Source organism: Hylobates moloch, unplaced genomic scaffold, assembly GCF_009828535.3.
Source record: "Hylobates moloch isolate HMO894 unplaced genomic scaffold, HMol_V3 SCAFFOLD_14, whole genome shotgun sequence".
In the NCBI taxonomy this organism is placed as follows: domain Eukaryota; kingdom Metazoa; phylum Chordata; class Mammalia; order Primates; family Hylobatidae; genus Hylobates; species Hylobates moloch.
In genome coordinates this window covers 8,961,446-8,988,625 of record NW_026652289.1, presented here as the reverse complement: position 1 = coordinate 8,988,625, position 27,180 = coordinate 8,961,446, and the positions used below count along the sequence as shown (strand labels likewise).

At 38.9% G+C, this 27,180-nt stretch overlaps 1 protein-coding gene across 1 annotated transcript in view; it reads left to right on the top strand.

Moving 5' to 3' along the window:
* TTC3 (tetratricopeptide repeat domain 3) overlaps window positions 1-27,180 on the top strand; it is a 121,357-nt gene that overhangs the window by 72,687 nt on the left and 21,490 nt on the right. The window contains exons 27-34 of the mRNA XM_058427849.1: window positions 2,215-2,466; window positions 5,261-5,307; window positions 6,359-6,415; window positions 7,529-7,602; window positions 9,587-9,751; window positions 11,431-12,493; window positions 13,436-13,501; window positions 18,478-18,627. Coding sequence (XP_058283832.1) covers window positions 2,215-2,466; window positions 5,261-5,307; window positions 6,359-6,415; window positions 7,529-7,602; window positions 9,587-9,751; window positions 11,431-12,493; window positions 13,436-13,501; window positions 18,478-18,627 — 1,874 coding nt within the window. The remainder of the gene's footprint in view (window positions 1-2,214; window positions 2,467-5,260; window positions 5,308-6,358; window positions 6,416-7,528; window positions 7,603-9,586; window positions 9,752-11,430; window positions 12,494-13,435; window positions 13,502-18,477; window positions 18,628-27,180) is intronic.

The following is a 27,180-nucleotide window of genomic DNA, read 5'->3' as shown; positions in this document are numbered from 1 at the left end:
TTATTTTTAAGTGACAAGATTGTCACTAGTGAGTATCAAGTAAGCAAATTATAAAGTTATTGCTTGCTTTAACATGCTTTAGGAGATACTCAGGACTGGAGAAGTAGGTTTGCCTGGGTTATGCTACACGGTCAAGACTGCCAGCCACTGTTCATTCAGGTAAATGCAGCACTTGAGCCCTCCAGCTCACTGGCAGGAAAGGGTGAACATATCTTTTGATATAAACCATGTTTTTTTGTTTTTTTTGTTGTTGTTGAGACAGAGTCTCGCTCTGTTGCCCAGGCTGGAGTGCAGTGGCACGATCTCGGCTCACTGCAAGCTCCGCCTCCTGGGTTCACACCATTCTCCTGCCTCAGCCTCCCGAGCAGCTGGTACTACAGCTACAGGTGCCTGCCACCACACCCAGCTAATTTTTTGTGTTTTTAGTAGAGATGGGGTTTCACCGTGTTAGTCAGGATGGTCTTGATCTCCTAACCTCGTGATCCGCCCGCCTTGGCCTCCCAAAGTGCTGGGATTACAGGCGTGAGCCACCGCACCCAGCCGATATAAACCATGTTTATTCTGAAGATTAAAGGTATCATTTTAATAAGGATATATGTATACTATTTAAAGTAGCAATTTTTATTTAGAGTTGTGAAATGAGTTCAAGCATGTTAATTAGTAAGGCTGTTAACTACAGTCCTGAAGTAAAATGCACACTTACTTAAATAATAAGTAAAGCAGTTTTCATTTCCAGGAATTTTACTTCTCATAAAACGGCTATTGGGTGGACTTACATCATGCACATATTTAACATAAGAGAGGTCAGTTTTTATGTTCAGCAAAAGATGAAGGGAGGAAAAGAGAGAGGAAAGGTGGGAGGGAGAGAGAGAACTAATAGAGCACTAGTGAGATAAATTTAACATTTCAATAGTGAACACTGCCTGCCTGCATTCCCCTCACTGAGCACAAGCTCTGACGTGGATAGGGAACGGGAATGTGCTATTTCTTCATTGGGCTCTCATAAATCTTTTATTGTGTGAGTATTCTACATGGTCCCTTATTCTGGTGTTTAAAGATCCTAATTTTCCTGCAACATGATCTCTGCAAGCTAACTCTTTAACGCAAAAGCAAGCAGTCTAGGGTAATTTTGACTCTGAGCAATCTCTGCTTCATTTGTTGACTTCATTTGTTGACTAAGGCCCTCGGAAGAAGTGACCTTTTTGTATTAGAGGCATGATGGAGAAATTGGACAGAGCTCCTTTTTGCTGGCTGTTCATCAGGAGTGGGGCTTCATCGTCATTTCAGTAGGAGTGTGTATGAGATTGCAGTCACCCTGTTTTCTAATTTGGAGAGTGGAGAATAAAAGTAGGCATACTGACCACCTTGATTTTTGTAGAAGAGGGTGAGGACCCACATTTTGGGGAATAAGGAACGTTATTTTAGGTGTTGGGGAATGGGTTTACCCACTTCCTCTTTTAGACACATTTGGGAAGATTTTGCATATTATTGATGTTTTATTACTATGGAATCCATATAAAGAAACAGAAAATATTGCTAGTTTATACTAATTGGAATGAAAGTCATTATGAATTAGTGAAAACATTGTTTGGGTTTGTTTTTTTTTTTTTTAGAGATAGGGTCTTGCCCCATCACCCAGGCTGGAGTGCAGTGGTGCCATCATAGCTCACTGTAGCCTTGAAGTCCTGGGCTCAAGCAATCCCCCCACCTCAGCCTCCCAAGTAGCTGGGACTACAGGCATTTGCCACCATGCCTGGCTAATTTTTTTTTTTTTTTTTGTAAAGATAGGGGTCTTGCTATGTTGCCAGGGCTGGTATTGAACTCCTGGCCTCAAGTGATCTTCCAGCCTTGTCCTCCCAAAGTGCTGGGGTTACAGGCCTAAGCCACCATACCTGGCCATTGTTATATTTTTAAAGGAATTTAATGCCATACTTCCATCTCCTGGGTCTAATAAAGGTAACTATGATAGCAGAAGGCTTTGGCCCACATTATTCAAATCTAATAGACAAGAATTATTATAATTAGCCTAACAATGTTAAATGGTGTTTCTAAAATGCCTAATAGCTTGAACAAATCTGTTCTCAACTATTTAAATGTTTTTGCTGAGAATATAAGCAAACTATAGTCAGCTGCTTTCAGAAATGTGAAACTGAATGTGATTTTACAGTAAATAATTTCCCTCCTCTTCTGATTGGGGTTTTGTTTTTATTACAGGCTTAGATGCCACAGGAACTTTCTTTTCTCGTTATGGAGCATCTCTTAAACAGCTTGATTTTAGTATCATGACTTTCCTCTGGAATGAGAAATATGGCCACAAACTAGACTCTATAGAAGGAAAGCAACTTGATTATTTCTCTGAGCCAGCATCATTGAAGGAAGCCCGTTGTTTAATATGGCTGCTAGAAGAACACAGAGACAAGTTCCCAGCATTGCATAGTGCTTTAGATGAATTCTTTGATATAATGGGTATGTGGACTGAGTTTAGATTTATATTACATTTAATCTTAAGGGGGAAAAAATCTGTGAAGGACCTAGCTTGTTTAAATATATAACAAAGAAAATAGTGAAAATTATTATGGTACAATCAGTTTATGTGGGGAAGTTAGTGATTAACAGTAGCAATTTTTTTATATCATGGAGCTTTTTTACTTTATCAGTTAAAGAGATACTCAAATGTGGGTATGTTATGCTAACAATACACAGTGTTCTTCCCGTCTTAGATATTTTCACAGCATCATGGGAAAGATTGCGTGTTACATTGACAGAATCTATTAGCAAGAGGTTTGATTTATAGCATTTTAGAAAACATTGGCCTGCAGAAGTAGGTGATGTTTGCAGAATCTAGAATGGATAGCATTCTAGGATGTTTTAATGGGAAGAGCCTAGAACTGGGGGTCAGGAAAAGTAGGTTGTGGCACAGCTTCTTCCTTAGTTTAGTTCATTAAAAACCTTGTGGGCCCAGTGATGGGTGTTGAGAAGGAATTCAGAAATGCTTACACTTGTCTCTGCCCTTGAGGACCTTGTGTTCTAGAAAAGAGAATAAGAAGCATGCACTAATAACAGTAACATGGTAGTAAGCTCAATACGGGAGGGCCAGAGAAAGTGCCAAGGGCATCAAAGGAAGGACCCAACACTTTCTTTCTCCCTGGGAGAGAGGAAAGCTGTGGTGCAGGGGTAGAGTCTCAGATGGGCTGTGAACGTGAAAGTGGAATTAGAAAGCTGGGTGTCAGGGCTTATTTGGAATTGGGGGGCCCTATTTGGGTAATGGCATGGAGTCCAGCTTGAACTAACTAGCTAGCTAGCAGCTAATTCCTTCTCTTCTCTTAGATCTTAATTTCCTCATATTAAAATGAGATGATTTGGAGGCAGTGACTTGTGTGGTCCTGTTTTACTTAAAAATTATAATATTCCTAGATTCTAAATAATAATTTCTTACCTTTCATACTATATGAACATACTATGATAATCCCCAAGTCCCTCAGAATCAGAAGTCTCCTTTACGTGTTGTTAGGAGTTAGACTTTTGAATGTCATGCTGTTTGTTTTAAAGAGTACATTAAAAGGTCTGGCCTTGTACGATGGTGTCACAGATGATAAAGTTCCAATGCATGTAAGGAAGCGGAAAGCTTACTTTTGACAACAAAAGTTCTTAGAAAAGAGCACACTCAAATACAGATGGCTTTATCTTTTCAGGATACTGCTTCATGACTGAAGGTGACATGCTACTTGATAGCCTGAATTTATTGCCATCAGTTTGCTGCTGCTGGTAATAAAATGCTGTCCCGGGACTGAGCTTATAAAACCTGATGCATGTTTGGATCACAAAACAAGACAACTAAAAAGGACACAATTCCCTCTCAGCGTACACTCGTCCTTTAACTTGTGTTCTCTACATATAATACACAGCACTTCCAGCTGCCACTGTTTCTCTGTTTCTAGTCATGAGGTCAGAAGCCACTAACCAAATTATTGGCAATCCCAATGGATTTTCAAGTGCAGTAGCTCTGCCTTCCACCTTCACCCCAAACATTTTCAGTTTTATCTCTTCATTTAAAAGAATGGTTATATTTCTTAAAACCTTTCAAAATCCACTCATCTTGTAGATCAGAGTGTTTGACAATGTCATGAGTGCTGTGATAATTGAGAGCCCTGACTTTCTCCCTGACCTCTTCATGCATGATCCCCTAGGGTATTTCTATGAGACAGCCAAAGAGCCCCTTAAAGCAGTATGACTTAACCCACCTGTCACATCTTCAGAGATCTGTTTTTCCTCAATTTATCTCAGTCAGTAACATTGTATATCTAGTATTTAAACAGGAAACTCTGTAAGTAGTCTCAATTCTTTCTTTTCAGTATTAAGAGTATAACTTGTTTGTCATCAATCCAAATGAGCTTTGTCCTTGATCTGTCCTTTGCTGTCCACCCCACTTCCTGAGGCCAGGACCTTAATTGTCTTTCCATAGTTAGACTACTATAGTAGCCTCCAAACTGGACTCCATGCCTCTAGAATCTCCCACTCTTCCATCTTCCTCTTATATTGCAGCTAGTGACTCTTCTAGAACATCTGTCTGATTCTGTTAACTATTCAATTTGGGAAACATTTGTTTAGTTTTACTTACAGATTAAGTTCACATCATCTGGGGTCTGGGTTCATCATCATCCTCTCTCTCTCTGAGCACACACCCCACTTCTGACTGTGCCCAAACCTGCCTTGTGCTTTCCTGCCTCCTGTCTTTGCTCACATAGTTCCCCCAGCCATGCCCCATCCCTTTGCTTGTTAATTTCAAGAGTAACTTAAATGTCCTCTCTTCCTCAGAGTCCTCCTTGCCCCTCCTGTGGGCCTCTCCCGTGCAGACTTCAGACTTGAGTCCTTCGTGAGCTTTGTTGCCTTGTGTTTCACGTGGTCCTTAGCATGCCGAGTTACAGGAGTTTGTCTGTTTGTCTTTCTGGCAGTAGAACAGGAGTTCAACAATGGTAGGGACTGTCTTGTGCATCTCTATTCCCAGCACTAGCATAGATGGTACCTAGAAGGCACTCAACATTATGCTGAATCAGATTGAAGTTTTATGGTTCTTTGTAGTTGGTTTCCCGTTTAGTCAGCCATTTTGCTCTTGGTTTCTAAACCACGCTTGTGTCATACCAAATAAGGAATAGAACATGGCCTATGCCAGTAGTATGAGGAGTTGTTTTAAGGCTTTAGTGTATTATATGGAAATGTAAATATTTAGTTTCCTCACAAAACCATCTGTGTATTCCTACAGACAGCCGCTGTACTGTGCTAAGGAAACAAGATAGTGGTGAAGCACTGGTAAGTTACTTGATCACTTGAAATCTTACGTTCTAATCTATGTTAAACCAAGGACGAGAGGGGGACCCAGGCCAGTGTTTATTGACATCTCAGCCAGCATTCAAGAACCACATTAAAAGGACGTCTGGGTAGTACGTACTATTTCATTAGAAAGTCACTGCCAGTTTTCCTCTCGGAATTGGAGCAATAATCAGCAAACTATGAGGCTTAAATTAGACAATTTCTATAAAGTTTCAGAGCTGATAAACATTAATATTCTAATTAAGAAAGGAAGAGTTCTTCATCTCCTGGCATAAAAATGAAAAGTTGTCTTTAATAACTAAACTTTTAATGTTTTGCTCTAGAAGGAAAACAAAGGGACTTTGTTTTGAGTGGCTCTAAATTGAGTTTAAGTTAAAACAGTTCCAGAGTTGTCTTCCTTAGTAGGTTGCAGTTGCCTTTTGTTCAGTCTTCAGAAATTCTTCAGTTTAAGGAAGTGAGTAAATAGAGAAAAGCACAGCATTGTGGCAGTTTTCAAAGAGAAAGATGCCTGTTGACTGATTTTCAGGAGCAAATCATCTATCTTTATGAAATTTTGTCTTAATCTGCTCCATCAAATATTGCCCGGCTAAACAGGGAAACACAGCTAAAATACTCCATAAGGAGCTGAAGGCTTCTTTATTCACTATTTGTGCCCCAGTATCTGGTCAGGTGCAGAATGTCTAGTTTGGCTTAGTAAAAGAAATATATTAATAATACTATTATGGCATATAACTGGAATTACTTAAAAGTCTGATTAATTACTTGAAATAACATTCCAGCCCTGTGGAAAATAAGATAAAAATGTTGGAACAATTTAATTTTAGTTATAACATTAGGTATTATTAAATTTTGTTTGTTTTCTATTATAAATCATAGCACTTGGGCTGATACACTGTAGTATTATTTTTGTTAAACATTTTATGTACATTTAACTTACGGCTAGTCTGTGAAAACCAATATGGTTTCTTTATGTTGAGCTTCATAATGCTGTTATTTGAGTGTTCACTGATTTTTTCCCCCCATTTTTTAGTTTAGTTCAACCAAGGTGAAAAACAAAGGCAAGAAAAAGAAGCCAAAGGATTCAAAGGTATGGAGTATTTTCTGTATTAATTCTTGTCTAAACTCTCCAAAATAGTTAGTTGGACATATACATTAGAATTGAGCAATTCTTGGGATATTTTGAAACATTTGTAGAGAAAGACTTTCTAGGACTTAAAAATGTTTTGGCAGTCTTCTACATTTTGAAGAAATTCCAGGTTCATATTATATAATAGCAAGTCTTGACACTCGTATTCTTTATTGTCTTTTTTATTTTTTTAGATATTTCTGAGTAAAAAAAAAAATTGTCGTAATGTCCCAAAAAAAAAATAAGTCTCAAAAAATAGATAACATATTTAAACTAAAAATGATGAATACTAATCATTATGACAGTCCCAGGATTGTTAGAATCCCTTCCTTCCTCTCACCAAAGGCTCTCCTCCAAGCCCATGAGATAAGTAGGGCATTTTTATTTTTGTTTTTGAGACAGGGTCTCCTTCTCTCGCCCAGGCTGGAGAGCAGTGGTACAATGACGGCTCACTGCAGCCTCAAACTCCCAGGCTCAGCCTCCCAAGTAGCCAGAATGACAGGCGCATGCCACCATTCCCAGCTAATTTTTTGTATTTTTTGGAGAGATGGAGTTTTGCTATATTGCCCAGGCTGTTCTAGAACACCTGGGTTCAAGTGATCTGCCCACCTTGGCCTTATAGGCATGAGCCACTGTGCCAGAGTAGGGCACAATTTTTAAGTCTTTGGTGGGTTCTTCATGGCTCTTGTGTGTATGTGGGGAGCAGAAAGGGGGATGGAGTGAGAAAGAGTGGCAAATCTTCAAAGGATGAGAACAGCTAAGGAGTTCCAATACAACTTTTATTTTTATCTTTGACTATATGTATTTAGTTTAGATAAAATGGGAGTTTAAACTGAGTAACGTTTAAATTTTTTTGGAGCATTGGAAACTATACTAAATGTTAATTTGAGCTTATTTTTGGCTGTTGAAACTTTTATTACTATGTGTTCCTGTTTATAAGAAAATTTGGGTAGATCTTATATATTAGCAATTTGTATGTGTGTTTATATAAGCATTCATCAATTTTAATGTTTTTTTTTTCTTTAATGGAATTTTAAGGTAGAAAATCATTGTTATTTTTCTGTCTTAAACCAGCCTATGTTAGTTGGGTCTGGAACAACTTCAGTAACTCCAAATAATGAGATCATCACTTCAAGTGAAGACCATAGGTAAGTATAATTTTTAAATTTTTGCTTCATTTTAACTCAAATGTCTTTACTTAATAAGTTGTGTTAATTTTATATATATAAACTTGTGTTTTATTTGCCTAACTCCTTTCTAAAGCTGTGCATCTGACAATCTGATGTAATTCCATCTTGATTAAATTTATATAGCATGGCTAGAAGGCATTAAGAATTCATTCAAACTGTGTTAAAGTCACAACACTGGTGACATTCATTCACTAAGTACATATTGAGAACCTACCATGTGCAAGACTCTGTGGGAAAATCATAGAAAAATGTCTAGAAATTATTCTTTAAAATAGTCAATAAAGAGAATGTCCTGTTAATACTTACTAGCATTTTTGCTGTAAGAGAGGAAGCTGTTTTGGGAGCTGTATATGATGTTATGTTTTCACCTTATATATTAGTGATTTTCAGTGCCATCTGGTTGTCGAAACTGAGTTTTCAATAAACAAATATTTAAGAAATAAAACTAGTGAGTAGCAGTAACCTTTTTATATCATATTCCTTTATGAACCAAAAATGTACAACATGGTTTTTTTTTTCACACTTCTTAAAGGAGCTATCAGAACAGTTAAAAATTTACGTGGTCATTTTCATGGATTCCTTAAGTAGCGTAATTGTTTTAAGTTAAAATAATAGCCTGTCTTAGTCAGTTTGGGTTGCTATAACAATATACCATAAACTGGGAGGCTTACACACAGAAATTTATTTCTCACAGTTCTGGAGGCTGGGAAGTCCAAGATCAAGGTACTGGCAGATATTGTGTGTGTTGAGGGCCTGCTTTCTGGTTCATAGATGGTGCCTTCTCGCTGTGTTTTCTCATGGTGGAAGGGACAAGGCAACTCTCTGGGGCCTCTTTTATAAGGGCACTAAGTCCATTCATGGAGGCAGAGCCTAATTACCTCCCAAAGAATCCACATCCTAGCACCATCACATTGGTGATTACATTTCAACATATGAGTTTTGCAGGAACACAAACATTCAGACCATAGCATAGCCTTTACTGAGATTAATTTTTATGTATCAGACATTGTTTTAGGGGGTTTACATACATAAACTCTTTCAATCCACTTATCCCGCCTAGGAGGTAAGTGCCATTATATTCTGTCCAATGTACAGTTAAGGAAACTCTGAGGCACAGTGCAGAGCGACTTGCCCAAGAACACAAAGCTTATAAATAGCAGAGCCGGGATTTAAGTCATGCAGCCTGGTTTTAGAGTCCACACTCAAACTACTACATCTTTTTAGAGTACTAACATCTTACATTTAAAAAAAACTTTTGTTTAATTGGAGTTTCGCTCTTGTTGCCCAGGCTGGAGTGCAATGGCGTAATCTCAGCTCACCGCAACCTCCACTTCCCAGGTTCAAGCAATTCTCCTGCCTTAGCCTCCTGAGTAGCTGGGATTACAGCCATGCACCATGACACCTGGCTAATTTTGTATTTTTATTAGGGATGGGGTTTCTCCACGTTGGTCAGGCTGATCTCGAACTCCTGACCTCAAGTGATCTGCCTGCCTTGGCCTCCCAAAGTGCTGGGATTACAGGCGTGAGCCACCACACCTGGCTTAAAAAAACCTTTTATTAATACCATTTACCAGTCTTAGTCTCACTTTAACTTAATTCATAACAGTTATAATACAATCTTCATTTTTCTTTCAATCATTTAACAAGTTATAATTAATGCAACTTTTTAAAAAAATATGTAGTTTTAAGAATTTTGCTCTTTGGAGCAAGACTAAATAATTGAAAGTGCTTACTTAGATTGTTGGATGTGATATCTCTTGCCTATAACTGTGGAAGGGTAACTTTTCTACACTAAGTTCCCTGGTGCAATTTTTTTGCAACATGGAGCTGAGTAATACATTGCCATTATTGTGTTTATTTCAATTAGACATTCTTCTGGTTAAATAATAAACCAAAGGCCTATCATCCACAAAATTGGGTGTTTTTTGTTGTTTTTTACCAGCAATCGAAATTCAGATTCTGCAGGCCCATTTGCAGTGCCTGACCATCTTCGGCAAGACGTAGAAGAATTCGAAGCTCTCTATGACCAACACAGTAACGAATACGTTGTCCGCAATAAGAAGCTATGGGACATGAACCCAAAACAAAAATGTTCAACTCTATATGAGTAAGTTGGTTGAAATTTTTACATCCATTATTTTATACTGAGGCTGCCAATTAAAGATCAGAAGTTGTTTAATTTGTGCCTGTTTTTAGAGATTTTGCCACATTTTACACAAAGTTAATTTAGGATTTTTTTTCTTTTTCTTTTTTTTTTTTTTGAGACAGAGTCTTGCTGTGTCACACAGGCTGGAGTGCAGTGGTGCAATCTCTGCTCACGACAACCTCTGCCTCCCAGATTCAGGTGATTCTCATGCCTCAGCCTCCCGAGTAGCTGGGATTACAGACTTGTACCACCATGCTTGGCTAATTTTTGTATTTTTAGCAGAGAACGGGTTTCACCATGTTGGTCAGGCAGGTCTCCAACTCCTGGCCTCAAGTGATCTGCCCGCCTCAGCCTTCCAAAGTGGTGAGATTACAGGCATGAACCACCTCACCCCGCCCTGAGGATTTTTAATTATTAAATTTAGAGTCCTAATGATTATTGATTTTGTCAGTTTGAGCTACTAAGTCGATATTGAGTGGGGTGGATAAAACAAGTAAAAAATTCAGGAAAATCTCAGAAATAGCTTACCATTTTGAGCTTTGTGTTATTAACTAGTGCATGAGGCCTTCCTTTTAAGAAAATAAATCGAGGGCTGAGGTCTGTAATAGAGTATTAATTTAAAAGCCAGCTCTTCTCCTGGAAGTCCTCTCAGTGGCATGTCCACCATATGGCCCTTTCTTCTGTTTTCCTTTATTGCATCATTCCTATTTAGTTCTGTGCTCTTAGATCCTTCTTCATGGTTTTTCTTTTTTTCTTTTTTCTTTTTTTTTTTTTTTTTTGAGATGGAGTCTCACTCTTTCACCCAGGCTGGAGTGCAGTGGCGCGATCTTGGCTCACTGCAGGCTCCACCCCCCAGGGTTCACGCCATTCTCCTGCCTCAGCCTCCCGCGTAGCTGGGACTACAGGCGCCTGCCACCTTGCCTGGCTAATTTTTTGTATTTTTAGTAGAGACGGGGTTTCACCGTGTTAGCCAGGATGGTCTCGATCTCCTGACCTCGTGATCCGCCCGCCTCGGCCTCCCAAAGTGCTGGGATTACAGGCGTGAGCCACCGTGCCCGGCCCATGGTTTTTCTTTAGAGTTGAAATGCTGAGCAAATCATATTTCCAGAGAACTCCTGGGCGACAGTGTGGAAACAACTGTAAAATTATACTATTATTTCTTAAAATATGCTAGAATTTGCTTCAGGCATCCAAAAGTAAAGCTAAAGTATGTAGTTTTCAGTATTTACTGTACACAAATTCAAATAGGATTTGTTTTTGAGATTTGATTTTCTCTTTCTATTTAAAATTCTTATTGGCATTATTGTTATCTTTTCTGAATAAATTTTTTTGTTGTTGTTTTTAGAATAAATTATATAATTACATAGTTGGAAGTTATAAAATAACTTTTTGATTTCCTTTTGCTTTCCCGTGCTCCCAGAAAAGTTTTAAATTATCATTTTCTAGGAGGTAGACAAAATTTTCTTTATAGTATCATTGATTGCAGTTAACCTTATGTTTGTTATATTTGTTGTTGGGAAAGGTTGAGATCAGTGAAAAGTGAAACAGTGTTTTCCTTTGGGAAAATAAAAGTTTTTTTCAAATAGACATATTCAAGTACTTCCTTATAGTAACTCATGTAAATGTAAATTTTTTCCAAGTTACTTCTCTCAGTTTTTGGAGGAACATGGTCCCTTGGACATGAGTAACAAGATGTTCTCTGCAGAATATGAGTTTTTCCCAGAAGAAACTCGACAGATACTAGAAAAAGCAGGAGGTTTAAAACCTTTTCTCTTGGGATGCCCTCGTTTTGTTGTGATTGACAACTGTATTGCATTGAAGAAACTTGCATCACGGCTCAAGAAAAAAAGGAAGAAGAAAAACATTAAAACAAAAGTAGAAGAAATTTCAAAAGCAGGAGAATATGTACGAGTTAAACTACCACTGAATCCAGCTGCTAGGGAATTTAAACCAGATGTAAAGTCTAAACCAGTGTCAGATTCATCTTCAGCACCAGCTTCTGAAGATGTGAAACCCAAACCTGTGTCTGCAAATTCTCCCAAGCCAGCTTGTGAAGATGTGAAGGCCAAACCAGTATCCGACAATTCTTCTAGACAAGTTTCTGACGATGGGCAACCCAAAGGGGTCTCTTCTAATTCTCCCAAACCAGGCTCTGAGGATGCAAATTACAAGCGAGTCTCCTGTAATTCCCCCAAACCAGTTCTTGAGGATGTGAAACCAACTTATTGGGCTCAATCCCATTTGCTCACAGGATACTGTACGTATCTTCCTTTCCAGAGATTTGATATCACCCAGACACCGCCAGCATACATAAACGTGTTACCAGGTTTGCCCCAGTACACCAGCATATATACACCCTTGGCCAGCCTTTCTCCTGAGTATCAGCTACCAAGATCAGTACCAGTGGTGCCGTCTTTTGTAGCCAATGACAGAGCAGATAAAAATGCTGCTGCCTATTTTGAGGGTCATCATTTGAATGCTGACAATGCTGCTGGTCACCAGATTGCCTCCGAAACACAGATCCTTGAGGACTCTTCGGGAATATCTGTAAAGTCACACTGCAGCACAGGTGATGCCCATACAGTCCTGACTGAGTCTAACAGAAATGATGAGCACTGTGGAAATTCTAACAAATGTGAAGTAATTCCAGAAAGCACCAGTGCAGTAACAAACATTCCACATGTGCAGATGGTTGCCATACAGGTAAGAGTTAAATAGAAAAGTCTTCTTAATACTGAAGTTAAATTTTCCTATTCATTTTTCATTGCTGTTATATTTACAAGAATCCTTAAAGTTGATTGACTTTGTAATGATTACTGAAGCTTTTGCCTGAAAATATTTTTAAAATATGAACTATTTGTGAGGCATGACAGGTAATCTTCTCAGAAAGAAGCTTGGGTCCAGTAAATAATACCCATCTTGGCTACCGAAATTCTACACACATTGAGAAATAAGACAGCAGGTGGAGCCAAAATGTCATCCTAAGAATTAATAAAGGTGCTGGACGAGAAGGTGGCTGTTTGTAGGAAAGTTCAAGTGCTGGCTGGCAGTGTAGCCTGCATCACAGTGCCTTACCTGCCAGTTACAGGAGGGCCCACCTGGTGGCCTTCCAGCGTGGGGTGCCTGCCCCATGGGACTTACCACATGGAGGAGGAAGGGAAAATGTGCTGGCAGCTCCTCAGAAAGAGAAGGAAAAAGGAAGACCCTGACCTACACAGGCCCAGCTTCTCCTGTCAAACCAGGGGAGGAATGAGAAAGTTTAAAAGAGACAGCCAGGTAGAAACAAGAGGGATGTGTATGAGTTCCTTCCTAACAAGCATGAGATGAAATCAAGATTCTCCTATGGTTGCCTTTATAGGGTATGAATTCATTAAATCCTTATTGAATTGCCCCACTCCTCATTATGTTTTCTAGGAAGCTTTGAAAAAAATAGGTTAAGAGCAATGGATCATAATCATTTTCAGTTATACTAATTCTAAATAACTTTCCTAATATACATGTTTACAGAAAGCATGGAACATGATCTAAATGGGAAAAAAAACTTGAAAAAATTGTGGGTGTGTTTTAAAGTGTTATTACTTGATGGGCTTATTTTACTAGAGCAATTGAGATAAAGTGAATTTTAATTTTTTGTTTTGCCCACAGGTATCTTGGAACATAATACACCAAGAAGTCAATACTGAGCCATATAATCCTTTTGAGGAACAACAGGTGAGTCAAAATTACGTTAAACTGTTTAAAGGTTTAGTTTTCATTAATTTATCTAGATGGAATGATGAACTAGAACTATTTTGGACTCAGCTTATTCCACACAAAGTTATCATGGAATAAGTTTGAGAACATAACAAAACAATGATTTTGTTTTTATTGTTAAAATTTGAGAAGGGAAGGAAAAGGTAATTTTTTTCCCAGCATATTTATTTCAAATTATAAGTGTTATTGTTTTATTTTATTATTTTTTAAATTTTATTTTATTTATTTTTATTTTAATTATTTTTGGGACAGCGTCTCACTGTCACCCAGGCTGGCCAGCTTTAATGTTTTAACTGGTATAATGAGCATGTAATAATTTATAAGTAAGCTTATTCATGTGAATAATACAGAAAGATATTATAAAGACCTTCTTTACTATAATAACTATTCAATTAGAAAACCTACTAATATAATTTACTTCGTTAATATGCATCATAAGAGAAAAGTTGTCTTATCAACTCAAAGTTGCTGAAAAGCTATTAGATAAAATTCAGGTCACTGTCTTGACCAAAACTAGTAAGAAAATGGGAATTGATGAATATTTCTCAACATGTTAATATTTTAAGCCAAAAGCCATCATCTTGCTTAATGGTAAAACATCACCATTAATATTTATTATTATCCTGGGTATATTAACTGAGAAAGCAGATGTGAGAAAGAAAGAAGATAGAAAAGAGGAGATGTGAGTATCATTATTTACAGAGGCTAAGGCTGTGGACCAGGAAAATCCAAAATGATCAACTGAAAACCCATACTAACCTATATAAACCTATACTTGTATATAAAAATATGTACAAACAGTTACCTGTTAGAAAGTATGTTGAAAGAAAATATTTTCAATACCAAAAAAGAGATAAAATACTTAAATGTATATAAAGAAAATTTTTAAAATGCTATGGAGAGACACATAGAAGCCTTAAATGAAAAGATATATCATGTACTTGGATAAGAACACCTATTATGATAATGAGATTGGTTCTCCCTAAAGCTTTTTAAAATTTAACACAATCCCAGTATATACATGAACAGGGCAAATTAGTTATGTATATTGCTGTATATATAACAACCTCAAAGCTAGTGGCTTAAAACAGTAAATATTTCACAATTGTGAAATCTCACAATTTCGCTAAGTCAGGAATTCAGGAGCAGTTTAGCTGGATGCTTCTGGAGATTCTCATGTAGCTAGCCAAGATGTTGACCAGGGCTTGGTCATCTGCGGGAGTAACTGGGGCCAGAGGTTCTACTTCCAAGATAGCTCACTCATGTGGCTGGCAAGTGGGTGTTGGCAGTTGTCAGGAAGCTTCAGTTCCTTGCCTTGTGGACCTCCACCTAGCCCTGCTTAACCTCATGGGGCTGCTTTTCCCAGAGTGTGTGATCCCAAGCAGAAGCTGCAATGCTTTAGGAAGTCACAAATTATCACTTCTGCTGCATTCTCTTGGTCATATAGATCAATCTACCAACCCTGATACATGGTAGGAGAGGTCTATACAAGGCTGTGACTACCAAGAAGCTTGGTTACTGCACAGGATTAATTTGAAACTAGACAAATTGATTTTAAACTTCATATGTAAAAATGAACATCAAGAATGGGTATGGAAGAGAAACTAAGAAAAGGAGTTGTGCAACTAAATATCAAAACACAATATAAATCTATCTATCTTACCACATACATAGACCATTAATATGAGAGTGCCTGGCCAACATGTTGAAACCCCATCTCTACTAAAAATTCAAAAATTAGCCAGGTGTGGTAGCTCACCTGTAATCCCAGCTACTTGGGAGGCTGAGGTAGGAGAATTGCTTGAACCTGGGAGGTGGCGGTTGCAGTGAGCCAGGATCACGCCACTGCACTCCAGCCTGGGCAACAGAGTGAGACTCCATCTCAATCAATCAGTCAATCAAGATGGTAAATTGGCTGGGTGTGGTGGCTCATGCCTGTAATCCCAGCACTTTGGGAGGCTGAGGTGGGTGGATCACGAGGTTAGAAGTTTGAGACCAGCCTGGCCAACATAGTAAAACCCCATCTCTACTAAAAATAAAAAAAAAAATTAGCTGGGCGTGGTGGTGGACACCTGTAACCCCAGCTACTTGGGAGGCTGAGGCAGGAGACTCGCTTGAACTCAGGAGACACAGGTTGCAGTGAGCCAAGATTGCGCCACTGCACTGTAGCCCGGGCGACAATGCGAGACTCTGTCTTGGAAAAAAAAAAACAAAAAACAAAAACAAAGATGGCAAATTATCACTGAGCAAAAATTGGATTATTAAATACATAGGAGAAATGGATTGCCATCTAGAAAAAGTCAATCTTGGTTCCTACCTCATTCCTTATACCAAAATAAGTTCCAGGCAGATTAAAGATTTTAGCATAAAAAATGGACCTATAAAAGTATCCAGGAAAAAAACGGGAAAAATTTTTTATAAGATCAGTAAACAGCATGGGAAAAAAGTATGTTTATATACATACACACATGCATATAATGTGTATACCCTATATGCATAGCATATGTATAAGAACAAATATATATACACATACACATGTCAAAACACAGAAGGAAAATTATGTGCAGTGTGAAACAGATAGAGAACTAATTTCCTTAACATACAAAGTTTCTATAAATCAGTAAGGAAAAGATTAACAACCTGTCACAAAGATGAGAATGGATGTGAATAGACAATTCACAATGAAAGAAATACAGATGATTTTTAAACATATAAACAGATGCCCACCCCACTTGAAATAGGAAAAGCAATCATTCACATTTTGAAAGATAGTGAAACTGAAATTTCTGGGAAGGCAGTTAGGAATCGATCTGCACTCATATATGTATAGAGAGACCAGTGAGCCAAGGGGATTTGTATGTTTGTTTTGTCTGTATTTGAATCAGCAGAAAATTGAATACAATCTAAACCTCCATCAATAGCGGACTAGTTAAATTATGATATACCTATAAAATGAAATATCATGCTGTCATTTAAAAAGCAGTTCTATAGTTAGATATGGAATGTTTGACAAGATCAATGTCTAGTTAAGTAGGAGGAAGGTCAGAACTTGTGTTTCCTGCTGCTATTTGTACAAATAGTGTTTAGTTTTTGCTAATGATAAAAATAATATATAGAGTTCTTAAATTTTTTAAATGAAGAATACCAAAAATTATGAAAGAAAAATTGAAAATCATCTACCTTCCCATCACTCATGTTAATATTTTGATGTGTAGCCTTCCAGGATGTTTGAACATTTACATATAATTAAACAATAGTTTTTAAAAGATGGGATCACAGCATATATATTGTATTTGAAATTTGCAGGCTTCAATTAATATATTGTAGACTTGTTTCCATATCAGTAAATACGATTTATAGCATCATTTTAAATGGATACTTGGTTTTCCATTTTATTAATGTGCGATCATTTATTTGACCAATTTCTTGTTGTTGAACATTTAGATTGTATCAGCTTTTTATGCTTACAAACAGTCTTATAGTGAACATTTTGGCCTGTTTACCATTATTGAAGTCTTATGCTGTGCTTAGCTTTAAACCAGGTAGGCTCTGTTGTTTAATGAGTCAGTGCTTTTGACCATCAGATGAATGTTTTTATCAGTGATGGGAATGTTCACAAATGCTTTCTTAAATTAGCTCTTAGTTTTAGGACCTTGATGCTAGTATAGTTGATTGCTGGCTTCTCAACCAGTGAGAATTGCATTTGAATCCCAGCATTGCTACTTTCTCCTGGGACTTTGAAAAGTTGCCTCACTTGGTTTTCTGATCTATTAAAGGCGAACATAATGTATTTCTCACAGAAGTATCGTGAAGTTTAAATGTGATAACATAGAGGTGGCATTTAGCTTCCTGCCTGTCTCCGTTGGTAATTTGGGGCATGTAAATTCATTCATGATAGCAAGTTACTATTCACCGTGATCCTTTTGCTGAATTAAAAATTAAAACGGAGGTAACTAAAGTCTTAAACCATAAAGTTTTGCTCCTGGGTGATAGTAAGGTTGACTGTTTAATTTAGTTAAGCATGGACTCTATTTATAGTACTAAACTTTCATTTTGGCAGACAAAGTGGCATGCTCCAAGGCAAAAGGGTATGTATGGTCAATCTGACCATAATTCACAGTTCTGTAACTGATCATTCACAGGGTTTCAAATACTTGATTCCCTGCTTTTTTACACTTGAAAGATACTAAGGTATTGGGGGAAGGTACAGGAAATGTCAGAGCTGGACCAGGTTTGTGCCTGGGATAGATTTCTAAAGCCTGGCTGCCACAGGGAGGACAGTTACCTGCAGCTGGAGAAGCTGCCAGCATCAAACAGATGCTCTTTCAGAGTTATATGCAGTTTGAAAGCTTTTAAAAAATAATTACATAAATGACATTTATTGTTTGCCAACAGAATGGTTTCTGGGTTTGGGGTTTTTTGTTGTTGTTGTTAAGCTGGTGCAAGAAATATAACTGACAATAATTCATAGATAATATTTTAATTTGTCATTTTGAAATAACCAGCAACTATTTATTTGAAACACCTAAAAGTAAAGCCAAAGTTAAAATGTTCTGTTTATATCTAAAATATGTATAATATGTGCAGCTTTTTAAACCTAATAAATAATCATTGGTGTTAATTGTGGAGAGTGACATTTAAATCAAACTGTTGATCTAATATTGAACCCTTCTAAAGCAAATATTCAGAACTAATTATAGTATAGATTGGAGAATTTATGAATTCCAATAATATGAATGATTATATTTATAAAAGAGCTGGTTTTGCTAAACAGTGTTTAGGGGTTTTTAATTCCTGAATGATTGTGACATTTCCCTTGTAAATTTTCATCTACCTTTTACTCTCCTTTGTTTATTTTAAGAAACAGTAAAGAACAAATCATAAGTAGGCATTTTAAATGATTTTTAATAGATTGTTTTGTAATTCACTTTTAGGGGGAAATTTCACGGATTGAAAAGGAGCACCAAGTATTACAAGACCAACTTCAAGAAGCATATGAAAATTATGAGCAGATAAAACTTAAGGGCTTAGAAGAGACCAGGGACCTGGAAGAGAAGTTGAAAAGGCACTTAGAAGAAAACAAGGTAATCCTATCTGAAACCTGTCTTTAATTGCATGTAGCATAGTTAGGAGAATATGAGTGTAACTGTGCTTGTGCAGCCTCAGCTGAACTTCTGCATTGTTGGCTAAACAAAAGATTCTTTCTCAGAATTGCCTTCCTCAGATTTCTTCATGACATATTAAAGTGGCTGTTTCTTGCCATGCTTTAGAACTTCTGCAAACTGCCTTGAGAAAGGGGCTGTAAGTCTGAGTTTTCGTTTAGCTATAGTTCAGTTTCCTTGGTTAACTAAAACTCTATTTTATGGTGACTGAACTCTGAGGTGAATTCTTGTTTATATTGAGAAGCAGCATAGCAATAGAGGTTCAGAATGAGAGCCCTGGAGACAGACTGGCTGGGTTCAGATCTAGGCATGGTTCTATACTAGTTCTAATCTTGGGCAATTTACTTAACTTCTCTGTGCTTTAGTTCCTTACCTGGAAAATGTTAGTAATAATAACTCACATTTTGTATGGTTAGATTAATACTTATAAAGTACTTAAAACTGCCTCGTTAGTAAGGACTCAGTAAGTATTGGCTGCTACTGTTATTATCGTCATCTTCATCTTACTCCTAAGGAAGTATAAGAATAACACAAGGAACCTTAGACATACTAGAACTGTAAAGTCACCCGGAGTATTTTGTTGATATCTGCTGACCTTGAATTCTGTTAGTCCAGACTGATCATCAGATACATGGCTAGTGGAGGGATAGCAATTAGTGGCAAAGCCAGATTGAATTAGTGAGAAAATGGAATCATAGATGTGAGGAAATCATGGTGCATTTGTTTTTAAAAGCTACCATCATCTGTTTAGAAAGGTAACAAAAGAATATTAATTCGTTTAAGAAAGGAGGAATTTGTTCCAGAAGTCTGGATCAATAGCTGGGGTAACATTAAATAGAAGAAAACTAGCTTAGTGGGACCTTAATCAGGAAACCTATTTACTAAGATTTTAGTAGAAATCTTAGGGTCAGTTTGTAAAGGTAACTGTCATAACATTCCCCAGGACCTGTTTATACTCAAGATGAGACTGGGGAGATTCTAAGGACAAGAAGAATTAAATAGATCCTAAGACTTTACTCAGTTTCCTGGCTGGGAGAAGTAAAAAAGAACAAAATCCTACATAGCATACTGACACATGAAACAAGTTTCTATAAGCTACTTGGGGGTTTAACAAAACAAAATAGTTTTATAAACTTTATATTGCCTCAGGAAACTTCAGTTTTAACAAATCCATGTGGAAATGTCTGTAGCTGCCTGTTTGAGTGATGAGGCAGGTTGGAGACATAGTCTTAAAGGTAGCATTCAGCCGGTGAGGTATCTTTCTTTCTGGCAGAGGCTTTCCCAGCTTTATAAATCGCTGGTCTGACTGTGTGTTCTGTGTGCACAGTTCATCAAGGCTCTTTCTTTGTACAGTCAGTCCAGAAGAGTCTGGGAAATAAAGCACCCAGGGGGAGGGCTCCAGCTCTCAGGCTTTTTTTTAACTTGTTAAGGCTTTGAGTGTGCTGTTGTGTGGCCCTACTCAAGAGTGCCTTAAAAGGGCAATTACTAAGCCCCCCAAATTATAGGCCTGATAAGTTATTAGACTTACCATGTAAAATGTATACCTGTTCCCTACCAGGATAAGTCGCTAATCTGAGTTCCTTGGGTTGGTGTTCACACAAGAGTAGATGAGATTTAGCCACAGCCATTTCTTTATTAATGGTGGTTATGCTCATAGCTCATGGAGAAATTTCTTATAAACATAGAAAGAAATGAGTGGCTTTTCCTGATATTTCCCTTTGGCCTTTGACTGCAGATTGCTGAGGTTATGAGCTAACCAACTTTTCCTTTTACTCCAGTTACTTGATGCCGCATTTGGATATAGCAAATGCATACCCAGCCCCTCATAGAGAACAGAAAAACAGGGAAGCTATAGAAGTCTGAGTGCATTAGTGTCCTACTGCCCACACCACACCCCGGCACCTCCATATAATAGCTTTGTGATGCTAGACAATTTCTTCAGCCTCTTTGACCCTCAGTCTTCTCATTAATAATGTATTGTCTACTTCACAGCTTTGTGAGGCCTCACCTGGGGTGGTTGAAAAAGGACAGGGACTAGCCAGAGGTAGTAGGTACAGTACTCGAGGAACTGTCCCACCCAAAATTCTACTTGTGCCTCTGCTAAGAAAATTGTTTTTTTACAAACCACTTTAAGAATACTTAGCATATGGCCAGGCGCGGTGGCACAAGCCTGTAATCCCAGCACTTTGGGAGGCTGAGGTGGGTGGATCATGGGTCAGGAGATCGAGACCATCCTGGCTAACATGGTGAAACCCCGTCTCTACTAAAAAAAAAAAAAAAAATTAGGTATGGTGGCAGGCGCCTATAGTCCCAGCTACTCAGAAGGCTGAGGCAGGAGAATGGCATGAACCCGGGAGGTGGAGCTTGCAGTGAGCTGAGATCACACCACTGCACTCTCGCCTGGGTGACAGAGAGAGACTCTGTCTCTCAAAAAAAAAAAAACAACGAATGCTTAGCATATACAGGCCGGGCACAGTGGCTTACACCTGTAATCCCAGCACTTTGGGAGGCCAAGGCGGGCATATCACCTGAGGTCAGGAGTTCGAGACCAGCCTGGCCAACATGGTGAAACCCCATCTCTACCAAAATTACAAAAATTAGCTGGATGTGGTGGCGGGCGCCTGTAATCCCAGCTACTTGGGAGGCTGAGGTGGGAGAATCACTTGAACCCAGGAGGCAGAGGTTGCAGTGAGCCAGGATCGCACCACTGCACTCCAGTCTGGACGACAAGAGCTAGACTCCATCTCAAAAAAAAAAAAAGAATGCTTAGCATATACTAAGCATCAGTAGAAATCTGAGCGAGGTATTATATATAGCTGATGGGGTTCTATTATTATTCATGAGCTAGGAATGGCCTCTATAGGTAATTAGGCCAGTTATCTATTCTCTGCCAGCAGAAAAGTGGCTTTTTTTGTATTTTTATTTTTTAGATGGAGTCTTGCTCTGTCGCCCAGGCTGGAGTGCAGTGGCATGATCTCAGCTCACTGCAGCCTCTGCCTCCTGAGTTCCAGTGATTCTCCTGCCTCAGCCTCCCGGGTAGCTGGGATTACAGGCGCACACCACCAAGCCTGGCTAATTTTTGTATTTTTTAGTAGAGATGGGGTTTCGCCATGTTGGCCAGGCTAGTCTTGAACTTCTGACCTCCTGTGATCCTCCCACCTCAGCCTCCCAAAGTGCTGGGATTACAGGCGTCAGACACCGTGCCTGGCCAAAAGTAGCTTTTTTAAAGCCAGAATCTCTTGTTGTTTTTATTGTACCCTAACCTATGACTGGCAGGTTATAACTGGTTGCAATATTGCCGAAGGACATAGGTTCATTTTTGTTTGAGAATAAAATTCACATAACATAACATTTGCTGTTTTCACCATTACAAAGTGTACAATATAGTGGTTTTTTGAATATTCACATTATTTTGTAACCATTACCACTGTCTAATTCCAGAAAACTTTTATCACCCCCAAAAAGAAACCCCATATTTAATTAATCAGTCACTCCCTATCTGCCCAGGACATATGGTCTTAAGGTGCTTTAATGAGATGCTAAAATGGGCAATGAGTCAACATTAGCTCTTAAAACACTGTCAAATTATTTGGCCCAGAATAATTTACGGGGTAGAATTTTGGACCTTTGTCTATATTAGAACAGAATCTTGGCCCTGCCTGCCAAAACTTCCTCAGCCCACACCGGTGCGGAGGTGGGATTCTCTTTTTCAGTGATGGGTCCTTGTCAAGTTCAGCCTTTTTTAAATCTAACATTTGTGAAGCTCCTACTATGTGCTATACTCAATTGTTTTTACATGTATTTAATCTCAAGACAGTCCTTATACAATAGTGTTATACTCTATTACATAAATCTCCATGTTCCTGGTGAGGAAATGGAGGTGGGAGCAGCTGATGCAGCTTGCCCCAAGCCACACCAGTACGAAGTGGCAGAACAGGCCGTGTCAGGCTTCAGAGCCCGTACATTTGTTCTCCCTTAAGAGAAGGTCAGCTCCACGGCCCAGTTCAACTAACTGTTAGGAACTTTTCTCACCACTCTACAGCAGTGTAGGCATATCAGTTAATCACTGTCATAATAATGCTGAGGAACTCTCAGCCACAAAACCCCAGTGACACGTGACTGTAATCGCTAAGCGTAGGAGTCTGGATCCTGTAGGATCTGGTCCTGCTTGGGCTTGGCTGGGTCAGTTCACCTTTGGGCTAGCAAGAGCTCTGCAGCATCTTTGCTGTTCTTGCCTACATATCTGGGGTCAGCTGGCTGTAGATTGATCTAGAATGGCCTCGGCTGGGATGACTGGAACAACTAGCTCTGCTCCACATGTCTTGCATCTTCCACCCTGAAAATCCTATTCTGAAGGCAGTAGGAAGGTGCAAGGGCAAGCAAGGATGGCCATACGGCACCTTTCAAGCCTCTACTGACTTCAGGTCTGCTCAGACCCCACCAGCAAAAGCAGTCACATAGCCAGCCAGAGTCAGGGCTGGGGAAAATAGACTTTGCCTCATTAGTGAAGGAAACTGCAAGGTCACATGACAAAATGGAGTGGCTACAGAGTGTGAAGGATGGAGCTATGAATGCCATCCCTCCACTACAGTAGGTCGGCGCCAGTAATTTACTAACACTCAGTAATTACCAAGAGCCTTCTGTGATTGGTGCCTGCTTCATCTTCTGCCTTCTGCCTTACCAGTTCTTTACATTGTTCTCTAATTTAATGGATAATGTTTGTCGTTCGATTTCTCACTTCCAAACCTTTTCCCAGTACCATCCCTTCTGCCTGGAGTGGTTTTCCTTCTCCCTGAGCCTGACTCCCTCCTGCTTCTCCTTTGGGCATCACTTTCTTGAGGAAACAGCTGTTGATGGCAACCTCAGGCTTGCTTACAGGCCTTTGTTAATGCAGTGGTGGTAATAATGACTATGTGAGATGGTAATTATCATTTTATAACATCTTTATTGAGATATAATTAGCCATAGTATAACATTTACCTATTAAAAATAGACAATTTAATGGTTTTGGTATATGCCCAGGTCTGTGTGTAGCACAATCTAAGTTTCAACCATTTTCATCAACCTAAAAAGAAATCTGATACCCACTAGCTGTCACTCCCCATTCTCTCCTGTATCCCAGCCCTTGGCAACCACTGATTTACTCTCTAGATTTATCTATTCTGGGCATTTTATATAAATGGATCATGTTACATGTAATCTTTTATAAGTGTCTTCTTTCACTTATAGTGTTTTCAAGGTTCATCCATGTACATGCATCTATGTTAATATGTATCAGTGTGTCATTTCTTTTTACTGTGGAATAATATTCTATTGTATGACTATATCACATTTTATTCATTCACTAGTTGATTGACATTTGCGTTCTTTCTACTTTTTCACTATTCTGAATAATGTTGCTGTGAACATTCATGGACAGGTTTTTCTGTGGACATACGTTTTCATTTCTTTTGGATATATGCGTAGGAGTGAAATTGCTGATCATATGGCAGTTCCATATTTAAGCGTATGAGGAACTGCGAGCCTGTTCCAAAACCATCCTACTAGCAGTATATGAGGATTCCAGTTTCTCCACTCTCACTTACACTTATCACCATTTGTCTTTTTATTTAGGCCTCCTAATGGGTGTGGAGTGGTATCTCATTGTGGTTTTGATTTTTTATTTCCCTAAAGGCTAATAATATTGAGCATCTTTTCATATGCTTATTAGCCATTTGTATATCTTCTTTGGAGGAATGTCTACTCAGATCCTTTATTCATTTTTGAATTGAGTTTGTCTTTCTATTACTGACTTATAAGAGTTTTTGGGCCAGGTGCGGTGGCTTACACCTATAAAACCAGCACTTTGAGAGACCAAGGCAGGAAGATCGCTTGAGCCCAGGAATTTGAAACCAGCCTGGGCAACATGGCAAGATCCCACCTCTACAAAAAGTTAAAAAATTAACCAGGCATGGTGGTGCACACCTGTGGTCCCAGCTACTTGGGAGACTGAGCTGAGAGCGTCACTTGAGCCCAGGGGTTTTGAGGTTACAGTGAGCCAGGATCATGCCACTGCACCCCAGCCTGGGCAACAACAGAGTGAGACCCTGTCTCAAAAGAAAAAAAAAAAACAGGGCTGGGCCTGGTGGCTCACACCTATAATCCCAGTGCTTTGGGAGGCTGAGGCAGGAGTATTGCTTGAGCCCAGGAGTTCAAGACCAGCCAGGGCAATGTGATGAGACCCTCACTCGCTACAAAAAATTAAAAAATTAGGCCGGGCGCGGTGGCTCATGCTTGTAATCCCAGCACTTTGGGAGGCCGAGGCAGGGGGATCACGAGGTCAGGAGATTGAGACCACAGTGAAACCCCGTCTCTACTAAAAAATACAAAAAATTAGCCGGGCGTAGTGGCGGGCGCCTGTAGTCCCAGCTACTAGGGAAGCTGAGGCAGGAGAATGGTGTGAACCCGGGAGGCGGAGCTTGCAGTGAGCCGAGATTGCGCCACTGCACTCCAGCCTGGGCAACAGAGCGAGACTCTGTCTCCAAAAAAAAAAAAAAAAAAATTTAAAAATTAAATAAATAATTAGGTAGGTATGGTGATACATGCCTGTAGTTCCAGCTACTCAGGAGGCTGAGGTGGGAGGATCACTTGAGACCTGGAAGTTGAGGCTGCAGTGAGCCATGATCTTGCCACTGCACTACAATTTGGGCAACAAGAGCAAGACCCTGTCTCAAAAAAACAAAAACAAAGAGTTTTTCTATATTCTGGATACAAGTTGCTTATCAAATACGTGATTTGCAGATATTTACTTCCATCTTCCATATTTGTAAATGTATCTCCCATCTCCATTTTGTGGGTTGCCTTTTCACTTTCCTAATGGTATCATTTGCAGCACAAAAGTTTTTACTTTGAGTACACTAAGTCCAATTTCACTTATTCTTTTGTTACTTGTGCCTTTGGTGTCATAGCTAAGAAACCCCTGTCTACTTCAAGGGCACTGCTTACCCATTTAGGTCTGTGATCCATTTCACATTAATTTTTTGAATAGTATGGTATAGTAATTATCTTTTATGCATATTTTCTCTACCAAACTGTGATCTTGAAAGTAAGGACTGTTTTTTGTTTTGTTTATTTTTTGAATGGGGGTCTCATTGTATTGCCAAGGTAGAACTCCTGGGCTCAAAGGATCCTCCTGCCTCAGACTCCTGAGTAGTCGAGACTACAAACACATGCTACCATGCCCAGAAGGGTGGTTTTTAAAGTTATCTTTGGTTGACAGCACCTAGCTCAGTATACAAACTAGGAGCTTTGCAAATGTTTATCAAACAATGTGTGCTTGGCCCCTGAAAAGCTGGATTTAATGAATTGTGTTTTCATATTCTCTATCAGCCTACATCAGAGGACATGAGGCTCACATTCTGTGAAGTTTGCTGCTTTGTTTACTGCTAGTACGGAGTTGGGGATATTGTCCATTCTTTCATGTGACAGATATTTCTTGAATGTTCTCTTAAGTGTCAGGCTCTGTGCTGGTCTTGTGGGGCATTTCTGCAGCATCCTCTTCGTGAGGCTCTTCTGTCTGCCATCACTCCCAGGGCCTCTCTTGTGCAACTGGTTTGTTTTCATGTTTTATATTGAATTGTACAGCTCATTATATTTTCTCTTTGACCTTGTCTGACAGAAAGTTTTAATGTTATTTCTAAAGAATGGTTAGGACCGCATGCCATTCATTTTTACATTACTCTCACTCATGGTTTTGTATTGTCATTCTTCTCTCTTTATTCTGTTTTCTTTATCTGCTTAGCATTCTTTTTGTCTTTTAAAAATTTATGTATATATTATCAAAGGTACCTCAAATATTTATTTTAGAACAACACTGAGGTTTAATAACAAAACAAGTTTTTTTCTAATTGAGAAAAATAAATTGTTTATAGTTATGTCAATAAACTGTAATATAGCAGATACAGTTGTGTATAGCCTATTTGTTTTATGCTAAGTTTGAAAGAAAAAGGTTCAGGAGATCATTCTGTCTTCCATGCAGTCAGAAACAAGCTCGTGATAGCTGACCTGTTTAGCATTGTGAGGCAGCTATGGCATTCAGCAGTGGTTAATACAAACAGAAGATGAACTCATGTAGTATTTTCGCTGCCTGAGCTATATGTGTATGTATGTGCACATGTGTTTATAATACTTTGTGCTTCTTGATACTTGAACTCCCTTAGGTACTTGTTGCCAACTAGCTTCTTATGCCTCAGCATAACCTTGTGGTTGCACATAATCTCCCAGCCAAAGGGATGGATCCCAGGTGAGATCATTGACCCAGAATAGGAGCACAGGATAGGTGAGAAACAAGATTGGCTTGGCTGCCAGCAGCAAGGCATGCAAATTCACATTGGTCCTGGTAGAACCGAACCAGGTGGAACACAGGATTCTTAAGTAGAGTAGGCATGGTGGTCACCTCAGTCGCAGTAATGACTCAAGAAATTCAGGATCAACAAG